We start from the raw sequence: 12080 nt of genomic DNA on the forward strand, positions 1-12080 counted from the left end.
CTGGGCTTAAGCAATTCTCTTGCCTCAGCCTCTCGATTAGCTGGGACTACAGGCGCCCACCAAAACACCAGGCTATTTTTTGTTGCAGTTTGGCCAGGGTCGGATTTGAACCCACCACCCTCAGTATATGGGGCCTGTGCCCTACCCACTAAGCCACAGGCACCACCCAGTTCATGAGGCTTAAGGAAAGGAGCCACCTCATAACATAAAAGTGCAAGGGAAGCAGCACGTGTGGCTGCAGAAGCTGCAGCCAGGTAACCAGATGCCCTACTGAGATCACTGAGGAAGGTAGCTACACTAAACATATGTTACCTACAGACAAAACAGCTTTACATTGGGAAAAGATGCCATCTAGGACCTTTACAGCTAGAGAGGAGAAGTCAATGCCTGGCTTCAAGGCTTTCAAAGGACAAGGTGACTCTCTTATGAGGCACTAATGTAGCTGGTGATTTTCAGCTGAAGCCAATGCGCATTCACACAATCCAAGGGCTTGTAATTATTACACTAAATCTGCTCTGTCTGTGCTCTATCAATGGCACAGCAAAGCCTGAAGGATGGCACGTCTATATATAACATGGATGACCAAATATTTTAAGCCTGCTGTTGAGACTTCCTGGTCCAAAAAAAAAGATTTCTTTTAAAATATTACTGCTCATAGACAATGTACTTAGTGGCCCAAGAACTCTGATGGAGATGCACATGGAGATTAATATTTTCTTTTTTCTCTTTTTTTTTTTTTTTTTTTGAGACAGTCTCACTATGTCACCATAGGTAGAGTGCTGTGGCATCACAGACTCTCGGGCTTAAGCAATTCTCTTTCCTCAGCCTCCTGAGTAGCTGGGACTAAAGGCACCCACCACAATGCCCAGCTATTTTTTTGTTGTAGTTGTCATTGTTGTTTGGCAGGCTCAGGCCAGGTTCAAACCTTCCAACCCCAGTATATGTGGCCGGTGCCCTGGCAGCTGAGTTATAAATGTTGTTTTCTTGCCTGCGAATAAATATCTATTCTGCATCCCATGGATCAAGGAGTAATTTCAACCTTCAAATCCTGTTATTTAAAAAATACATTTCACAAGGTGACATTTGCCACAGAGAGTGATTCCTCTGATGGATCTGAGAAAAATAAAATGAAAACCTTCTGGAAAAGATTCACCATTCTAGAAGTTATTAAAAACATTCATGAGCTGGACATAGTGGCTCACACCTAGCACTCTGGAAGGCCAAGGCAGGTTGATTGCTCAGGAGTTGAAGATCAGCATTAGCTAGAGCAAGACCGTCTCTCTAAAAAAAAAAAACAGCCAAGTGTTGTGGTGGGCACCTGTAGTCCCAGCTACTTGGGAGGCTGAGGCAAGAGAATCACTTAAGCCCAAGAGTTTGAGGTTGCTGTGAGCTGTGATATCACAGCTTTCTACCACAGGTGACATAGTGAGACTTTGTCTGAAAAAAAAAAAATTCATGATTCATAGGAGGTTAAAATATTCACCTGAACAGGAATTTGGAAGTTAATTCCAACCCTCTTGAATCACTTTGAGGGGTTCAAGACTTCAGTGGAGGAGTAACTGCAGATGTACTAGAAATAGCAAAAGAACTAGAATTATAAGTGGAGCCTGAGGATGAGGCTGAATTGCTGCATCTCATGATAAAACCTTAAGGGATGAAAAGTTGCTTTTTACAGATAAGCAAAAATGGTTTCTTGAAGTGGAATCTAATCCTGGTGAAGATACTGTAAACACTGTTAAAAAGAAAAGGGATTTAGAATATTGTATAAACTCAGTTGATAAAGGACTGATACCTGTTCTGAAAGAAGTTGTACTGTTAGATGCTATCAAATAGCATAGCAATGTATAGAGAAATATTTCATGAAATTAACTGCTAGGGAAAACTTCACTGTTGTCTTATTTTAAGAATCTTCCACAGCCACCCCAGCCTTCAGTAACCACCACCCTGATCAGTCTGCAGCCATCAACACGGAGCCGAGACCCCCACTAGCAAAGAGAGTACATCCTACTGAAGGCTCATATAATCATTAGTGTTTTTTAGCAATACTTTTTATTAAGGTATGTACATTTTTTAAACACAAGGCTGTTTCATACTTAATACACCACAGTATAGAATAAATACACCTTGTATACGCACGGGGAGCAAAAATTTCCCGTGACTAACTTTATTAAGATACCTGCTTACTGTGGTGGACTAAAAACAAGCCTGAGCTGTCTTCAGGGTACGGCCTTATAAAAAGCTTTAAAGACAAATAGACTATAGTTTGACTCGTGAGCTGCTATTTACTAACTATGCTGAACTAGTCAAGATCATTAATTTCCCTGAAAATCTTTTTCTTCCCCTTTAAAATACAGCTAACAATATCAGTCAGTATTTTTTGATATACTGACTGCTTAAATTCATAATTTCATTCAGTCTTGTGTGTGGTGGAGTTTTCAGTGAGTGCCTGGAAAAAAATAGACAATGTCACAAATATAATATAATGTTATATTATATTAATATAACATTATTTTTAAGATAAATTCACGAAAACATACGACAAAGAAGCATAAGCATTATGAAATGATCACATGATATAACACTGAAAGGATTTAATATACTAATTGTCAGAAAAGTTAAAGACACATTTGTTGGATTCCCAAATGTAAGATTCTCTAACTTTTCATACATAGTTTTAACCCCCAACTATTAAAATACAGGATGCTGATCCCATCACAGTAGTCACTGCTGCTGACGTTGTGATCTCTACTGCCTTTCAAAGTCTGGGCAAGTAGAATGGTAATAGGCACCACCGCCACCTAGTGGGAAGTGATCTAATTACTTCAGCATGATTCAATTTGAGAGTTATCTTCAACAGGGCAAAAGAAAGTAAATATTTGCAGCAAGATAAATTTTAATATTATGTTGACATAGTTGACAAGCTTGAACCCCTCAAAGTGATCAAGAGGGTTGGAATCAACTCCCATTTTACCTTGACAAAGATCACAAATTCCTTTGGAATATCTGGATAGCCTGCTGACAATTCATCAGCTATTCCACCATGATGATTGAAAATTACTGTATGACCAGGAACCAGTGCTGACTCAAGAAGGGCACAGCGGTTGGGCTGATAAAGCACCCGCAGCTCAGTGGCTGCTTCACCAGTGGCCTAAAAGAAAGAAAAAAAAAGATAAGAAACCAAACTATATTAGCAAGAGAAAAAAATTAAAACTTGACATTTTATATACACACAGAATGTACCAAAAAATGTATACACATTTTAAGAAAGGAGAAAACTGTATTAAAATTGTAATGCTCAAGTCATATTTGACTTCTGCAATTCTAAGAGGTGCTCATAATGACTTGTGTTCATCTTTTGTTACTGGTATATGCTGAATATTACAATTTTATAATAGTTTTCTTCCTTCATAAAATGTGTAAATCTGTATACTTTTTTGGCACATTCTGTATATGCTGCATTTATGTTTGTATGTATACATAGGTCTACTACTTTACTTTATAGAATCCTGCTACTATTTATAAGATACCATGATTTTATAATTCAAATGTTTTTATTCCCCAGCTTTATTTCTGGCGACTTACTTCAAGAACTCTTCTCTTGATTTCTCAGAACTCATGGCAGAGTGTTGGGTAAGTCCAATGGCGAGATAATTTTATGAGATATTAATACGTATTTTATCGGCGCCTGTAGCTCAGCAGCTAGGGCACCAGCCATGTACCCTGGGACTGGCATGTTCAAACCCGGCCCAGGCCTGCCAAACAACAATGAAAACTACAACAACAATAAAAACAAAATACCCAGGTGTGGTGGGCACCTGTAGTCCCAGCTATTTGGGAGGCTGAGGCAAGAGAATCACTTAAGCCCAAGAGTTTGAGGTTTCTGTGAGCTATAATGCCACAGCCCTCTACCAAGGGTGACATGGTGACATAGTGAGACTCTGTCTCCAAATATATATATGTATTTTATCACTGTTTATTTCTCATTTCTTCATTTTTGTCCTCCAAACTTAAGACAACTTGGGACTAAAAACTAAAATTAACAGAAGTCTTATCTCATTCTTAGAGGTTTTGCTTTCAAAAGACTAAATGAATAAAGGAGGCTACACTACCGGGAGGCCCGCCTAGTTTCAGGCAGTGTATGAGGTCCTCCCCCATCCCATAGCTCCTCAGTGGCCCAGGAAGGCAGTGGGGCCTGGAGAGGAAGGGGCTTATTGCTGCAGCTTAAATGGCTAAGTCTAACAACCTCAGTAAAGTACTACTGCCCAAAGACAGCAGGGAAGCAGAAGAGCTATTCTTCAAGAAACCATATGACATTTGGTAAGTACAGCACAGTGACCAGTGTAGACCAAAGCTATCAAGGTATCACCAGATACACTGAGGCCCCATAGCAGGTAAATCTTCTCAGAGACAAGATGAGTAGTAACTAAGAGAGAATCTCCCACCAGCCTAGTACAGCCTAGTATGATAGAACAGGAGGGGCTTAAAGGTAAAGAATTTGATTTTGGAAAAGTAATAAGACATTTCTTCAATTCTTGACTCAACTGAGTAAATTCTATACCCACTACATTCATCTTTATTAAGCATTTACTATGACCAGGCTCTGTGCTGATGAGAACGTGCTATTAAGTACAGTGTAGGATACCTCACTAACTCCAGAGCAGAGGAGAAAGGCTTCATGAAGAAACTTTGGCTGATTAATCACTTAGCATGAATTTCAGGCATATAAATTACATAAATTTTTTTTTCAATAATTATTATTTTCTATTAAGTTAAATAACATGCTATGAGTTAAAAATAATTAATGTTATATAATGTTACATAAGTAAAATGTAGCATGAGTATTAGTGTCACATTTTTCTGTGTTCAATTTCTGTTTCTGTGTCCAATTTATGCTTTCACACTAACTAGCTTGTGATTCTGTGCAACTCACTTAATTCCCCTATATTTCACATTCCTCTTATGTTAAATAGGATAATAATGAATTCTTTCACATAGATCTAAGAGTTAAATATTATAATACATAGTAAGCACTTAAAAATATATATTAAAGTTATACTATGCTATATAATTTTTCAAGACAAATAACATGCATGAATTTTATATACAGCTTTATATTAATATATGCGAAAGCGTTTTGGAAGGTGGGTGTGATTGTTCATGCTTGTAGTCCCAGCCAACTCAGGAGGCTCCAATGGAAAGATTGCTTGAAGCCAGGAATTTGAGAACAACCTGGGTAATGGACGATATACCAAGACCCAGGGCCTTTAAAAAAAAACAAAAAAAAAACTACTTTTCCAACCAAAATGAAGTCAGACTCCTTCTGAAAGCTCATTAAAATTTCTAACTTTATCAGAGAATTGGTCTACTTTTTTCTTATCTAAATTCCAATTGCCAAAATTGAGAATTTAGATTAGTGAAACAAAACAGAATAATGGAAAAAAGTAAAACACAATTTGATAATCTTACAAAATATTTTCTACAAACACATTTTATACAGGGACACAATACTATTATTATAGCAAAGAGAAATTCACATACCATTCCAGTGACTGAGCCATTGTCCAGAGCAAGAGAAAGATGCCTCATCTCATGACTTTGGAAAATGCATATATTTCTTTTGTTGAAAATAACATCAAAGAGACCTAGAAAACAGTTTTTAAGTATTATCAAGTAATTTATGCTTTTAAAGTTTTTTTGTTATTCAATTATATACTGAAATCTCCTAATAATATATTTTATGTCTATCAAGAAATGTTTTTAGGCAGGACACTGTGGCTCACGCCTAGCACTCTGGGTTACTTAGGCAGGTGGATAGCTGAAGCTCAGGAGTTTGAGACCAGCCAGAAACAACATCTCTACCAAAACTAGAAAAACTCGCTGGGCATTGTGGTGGGTGCCTGTAGTTCCAGCTACTTGGGAGGCTGAGTCAAGAGGCTCTCTTGAACCCAAAAGTTTGAGGTTGCTGTGAGCTATGATGACACCATGGCACTCTACCCAAAGCGACAAAGTGAGACTCTGTCTCCAAAAAAAAAAAAGAAAAAAAGTTGAATTTATTCCTAAGAATGTGATGCTATTACAAACAGATTATTATAAACAGACTTGTTCTCTTAAATTTGTTTTTAGTTTATTAATAGCTACCACATAAAAATACAAGTAAGTTTTTTGTGTTGATCTTATATCCTATAACCTTGATAACTTTATTTATTAGGTATAGTTTTTTGTGTGTGGATTCTTTAGGATTTTTTATGTATGAGATCATCTATAAATATAGTCTTACTTCTTCCTTTTTAATCTGGATGCTTTTTGTTTCTTTTTCTTGCCTAACTGCTCTACTTAGAATGTCCAATAAAAATTTTCAATAGCAGTGCCAAAAACAGGCACCCTTGTCTTGTTTTTGATTTAGGAGTATAAGGACAAAGTAGGAAGGCTTCCCTTTCACTCTCTGAATATTTGCTGAAGTGCTCAGAGAGACCACAAGGTTGTTTCTTTGGTTCAGTGTGTCAAAGCACATCTGAGCCTCAATAAGTGGAAAGCATTCAGCCTTTAATCACGGACTATGTTTCTAGCTATGGGATTTTCTTTTTTTTGTTTGTTTGTTTGGGACAGAGTCTCACTTTGTTTCCCTCAGTAGAGTGTTGTAGCATCATAGCTCACAGCAACCTCAAACTCTTGCACTCAAGCGATCCTCTTGCTTCAGCCTCCTGAGTAGCTGGGACTACAGGTGCTCATCATAATGCCCAGCTATTTTTTTAGAGACAGGGTCTCACTCTTGCTCAGGCTGGTCTCAAACTTATGAGCTCAAACAATCTATCCACTTCAGCCTCCCAGGGCAGCACCTGTGGCTCAGTGAGTAGGGCGCTGGCCCCATATGCCAGAGGTGGTGGGTTCAAACCCAGCCCTGGCCAAAAACTGCCAAAAAAAATCTCAAATATAGTATGTGGATTAATCCAGCTTAATCTCAGCAACACTTCAGCCTCCCAAAGTGCTAGAATTACAGGCATGAGCCACCACGCCCAGCCTAGCTGTGAGTTTTTCATAAATGCCCTTTAGCATGTAGAAGAAATATCCTTATACTCCTACTTTGTTGAGTGTTTTTATCGTGAAAATGGTATGGTTCATTACTTTTGTATTAGAAATTTTTCTAATCTTTGCACTGTACTCTACAACAAACACTTTATAAAATGCATCTATGGTCGTTAAAAAGGGATCGGTAGTAATACCATAGAAAAATTGCACTAATATTCATAACTTTTCAGTGAACCACTGCAGAATGTAGACGTAAAACAGCAACTCGAGAAATGCTGCCCTCTTCATTCCTTGCCATAACAGCGAAGCTCTTCCTTGTCCCAGAGTAGGAAATCACTGTGGGCAATAGCCTTACAGAACACTGTAGGAAGTGGCTTATTAGTGACCTATTGCTGTATAAGATATTACTCCCATGCTTCACAGCTTAAAACAAACATTTCTTACAATTTCTGGAGATGTGTCTGCTTTTAGATCCAGTACTCCCAAAACATAGATCAGCAGCACTCAGAGAAATGTACACTCTAACTCTATGAGTATAGAAATAACTAAACTCACAACCAGCTTAATAACTAAATAGAAAGATGGGCTTATGGTAACAAAAAAACACTGTTCTGTGGAGTGAAAATATCTCAGAAACTTGATCTTAAAATATTTTCCTTTAAAAATGTCTACAGGTCAGCATTGTTCATCACAACACTTTATAGGCATGAAAGCTGACTCATGAGTGTGAATTTATGGGACGCTGAGCATAACATCAGGAAATATTCCTGCAAGTAATTATCACACATAAGAGACCTCCTGTTGCAAAAATGTCAGTTACACTGAGGAAAATTCCTCACACAACCCTGCACCTGCCTCTTTTAGAATTCCTCATTCGGCATCTTAAGATGTTAGAAACCCTGTAGGGTAAACATTTTCTCTATTTTCAGCATCTACCAATTAGTTTGCTCTGCACAGAGGCTTACATGCTGGTGCCAGTGCTGGCTGCAGGTAGGTATCCAGCCAGGGCTGTCAGTGCCAGGTCTTCCTTTAGGACCTCTCTGCATTTGTACCTGAGCTTCCTTACTACACAAGGGCTGAGTTGCAAGAAAGATTAATTCAAGAATTAAAGGTAGAAGATGAAGATCTTAGAAGATAAGCTGTTGATTCAGTTATTCAAAACATGGAGAAAGAGCTAACCTAGCAAGGAGTGAGGAAATCAGACTTGATGAGGGGACAGCAAGCTCCCTTTATAGAGTAGCCTGTGGGATGGGTAGAGGAAGACAGTTCTACTTCCTGCATGCTTCATGTTCCTGCCTAGTATACTGCCTCTGAATAAAAGCATTTATAAAATGTTTTATAAGGAGATATTCCAACACAGGAAAGCTTAAAGACATTTCTCTCTCTTGAGATGTCCTAAGGGAGTAAACCCAGTATGAGATATTCCTCTGACTGCTGCATTTGCTGTGAAAAATAAATGGTCATGGTCTCTGAACCAGTGGTCTCCTGTTTCCCACACATAGGGTAAACTTGAGATCCTTATAGCTTCTGATTTAATAATAAGACATGTTTTGTGGCCATACTTGCAAATACGACCTACCATACTAATAAAAAAAGATCATAAACATTGGCAACAAGGAACCTGGGGAATAGGATGTGAAGGATCATTTTGATTCATCTAAGTGGATAACTAATCCCAAGTGGAAATCAGTAGGTAAAGAAAATGTCCAAAGAATAATTCTGGAAAGAGAAGCTACTAGAAAGTATTCTTGAATGGCCATATATTTTAATCAAAGAGAAAACCGGTATATCCCCCGAGGAACTGAAATACGAAGTAAAGATAGTTACATTTGAAGAAAATGCTGTCCGTTAGCATTTCTAGCACATCTGAAAGGATGAACAGCATAGTTTCCAACAAAGTACAACAAAGTTAGACTGATGGATACAGAAGACAAATTTAATGTAAGTAGCCGAAAGTCAAAATTTCAAATAAAGTTGGAGGTTTGGGTTCACAGTCAAAGACCCAACATCATCATCAGTTTATTCTTCCTGCTGTGACTCTATGACATGCAGATATTAAACATCAAACTCATCTTCGCTTAGCTTTTCCTTTGTACCTTTACTGTGACACTATCTACAAACCACCGTCATTGGAACCCTGCAGGGCATTTTTTATCTTCGTTAGATTATCAATCTCTAAAACTCAGGATGATATTTCAACTATTTCTGTGGCTCTCAAATTATTTCACATGGTGTTTTGAACAGAATAGGCACTTGACAGTAGAAGTGACTTAATTCCTTAAATACTGTTGCTTTTTATAAACAGTTAATATTTATTGCCTACATTTTATTCTTCATTTAAGTAATACCAAACATAAATTTTTTATAGTACATTGTTCTGCATAACAACACTGTCTGCTCAGATGTAAAGCCTGTCATCTACTGATCGTTTGTATTAATGCAGATAGTGAATTATTAAAATGGCCATCTGAAAAAGAAGCAAAAATATCAATTAAACTGTGTCTAGAAATCTCCTTCCTTCAGCTTTGAGACCCGCCCAGCACCACACACTTTGTCCAGTGATTTTACCATATTTGTCTTTCTTCTTTCCAACAGCATCAACGGTGCCATCTGGATGCAGACGGACAAACCCTCCTGTCAGGCTGTTGTAGAACTGAATGGTATTTCCTTCTGTGAACTTCCAGCGTTCTGCAGTCCACTAGGAAAACAAGAGAAAAACAACACCAGTATGAGAAGAAACAAAGAGGAGAAATTACTAAGACTACTATACACCATACACTATTTTAACACATCAAATAGCCATTTGAACACTGTACTAAATAAAGCCCAAAGCAAAATCTTACTGTTTCTTTTCTCTTAAGTTCTAGTTTCTCCCCTGAGAAGATAAAAAGAGGATGATTAATTTCAGCAGTGATATACTTTCTTCAGTCATCATAAAACACCATTTTCCAGTGAATGTGTGCACACACACTTACTCGCAGAGAAGACACTGTCATCCGTGGCATACAACTCTCTGACAATTTTACTATCATCTTTCCCTTGATCCAGCCATCTGCAGAAAGAAAAGTGGATCAATTACTTTTAGGCTTTATATTTACCATACCATTGGCAATTGTCTAACCAAGTCAGAAAGAATGAATAACAGGAATGGAAAAAGACAAGGATATCCAATTGTTAAAAGCAGAGGAATCTAGTTTGGAAAAGGTAATTCTGAAATGACTATGCCAGGATCTGATAGAATAAAATATGTTTTTCCCTAATCCACTCTATCAGCCTGCTAACTGGCAAAGTTACAGGTTTTATGTTCTTTGAATCAATTATTTTACCCTGTTCTTTGGCCACCAATTACAGTCCAAACTCATCAGTAATTTCATAAATAGCTATTATTGGTTCCAGGAGGAAAGAGGTAGGAGAGTGTTGAAAGAAAAATCAAATCTATCATCACGACTAGAAAAATAACTCAAAAATCCAGACCTATTGCCAGTGGGTAAACAATATCATCATTACATAAAAAGCTACATGAAATATGGTATACATTTATTATTTTGAGCCTAATCTGGGATCTAATCCAAAGGGAATATGTTTTCCTATGAAAGACTTTCATTCTCCTTACTGACAAGTAGAAATAAATTATATTTTTAAAAATCTATCTTTAGGCTCAGTGCCTTTGGCTCAAGTGGCTAAGGCCCCAGCCACATACACCTGAGCTGGTGGGTTCGAATCCAGCCCAGGCTGCCAAACAACAATGACAACTGCAACAAAAAAATATGACCAGGCATTGTGGCAGGTGCCTATAGACCCAGCTACTTGGGAAGCTGAGGCAAGAGAATCGGTTAGGCCTAGGAGTTGGAGGTTGCTGTGAGCTGTGATGCCACAGCACTCTACCCAGGGCAACAGCTTGAGGCTCTGTCTCCAAAAAAAAAAAAAATCTTTAAAAATTATCTTAATTAATAAGACTAAATTTATGTCACCAGGAATTATGATAAACATACAGGTATCTTTTTCAATAGAAGCAGTAGCCCCTATGATTAATGTTCTTAAAAGTTACCCAACAAATCATCAGTGACTAGGAATAACTAAATAACCTACCCAATTATCAAAAATACATGAACTTGGAAATAATATGAAATGAATTTGTTCAGTGTAAAAGCACATCTACAAACCTGTGACAAAAGAAGGCATATTTGCGGTTTGTACTTGGATCCTTGACCATAACATCATCAAGAAACCAGCCATTTCCTACACACAAATTAAAAGGAAAAATGGGATGTGAATATGTATGATCTAGTATTGTTTCAAGTCTCGAGAAACAGAATCTAACTTCCAAATATATGTAAAAAGACTTTATACAAGCAACATAATGCTTTAATACTTCAAATAAAGCAAAATATTACAGAAGTAAACTGTAGGAAATAGTTACACACACTTCTTATACATGCAAAAGAAGAAAACCTTTATTTTAAGGTTTCATGTTCTGTGATATATATTTTGATATGCTTTTCTAAATAATTGAAAATATGTTCTTGATTTCACAAACTGCATTCATAACCATGGATCTAACATCTTCCAAAGAATATACACTTGGTCAGTTAGCAATTCTTTCCATTTCCAGAAAGTTACTGAAGTTCAAATTTCAACCAAGTCTGAATGAACAAAATATATATTTTTTTATTTCATTCAGAAATCCTGTTCAAACACCCAGACTGAGCTGGTAAAGTGAGCTAAAGGTAGTTATTTAATATTTCTTTTTAAATATTTACTTTCATAGTAATTTGCATCCAACTGTCACTGGAAAGCTCCCTGCCCATTCCCCTCTCCCTGTCCATTCCCCTCTCCCTGCACTTTCCCCTCTCTCAGCCCATTCCCCTCTCCCAACCCCATTCCCCTCTCCCAACCCCATTCCCCTCTCCCTGTCCTTTCCCCTCTCCCAACCCAGTTCCCCTCTCCCAGCCCATTCCCCTCTCCCTGTCCTTTCCCCTCTCCCCGCCCTGTTTCCCTCTCCCAACCCAGTTCCCCTCTCCCAACCCAGTTCCCCTCTCCCAACCCCATTCCCC

At 37.8% G+C, this 12080-nt stretch overlaps 1 protein-coding gene across 1 annotated transcript in view; it reads right to left on the minus strand.

Moving 5' to 3' along the window:
* LOC100947894 overlaps positions 1-12080 on the minus strand; it is a 135219-nt gene that overhangs the window by 67191 nt on the left and 55948 nt on the right. The window contains 7 exon segments of the mRNA XM_012807544.1: positions 2972-3148; positions 5539-5642; positions 9595-9724; positions 9870-9968; positions 9971-9993; positions 9996-10078; positions 11190-11265. Of these exon segments, the coding sequence (XP_012662998.1) occupies positions 2972-3148; positions 5539-5642; positions 9595-9724; positions 9870-9968; positions 9971-9993; positions 9996-10078; positions 11190-11265 (692 nt within the window).

This window comes from Otolemur garnettii, unplaced genomic scaffold (genome assembly GCF_000181295.1).
Source record: "Otolemur garnettii isolate 467f Iridium unplaced genomic scaffold, OtoGar3 scaffold00071, whole genome shotgun sequence".
NCBI classification, from domain to species: Eukaryota; Metazoa; Chordata; class Mammalia; order Primates; family Galagidae; genus Otolemur; species Otolemur garnettii.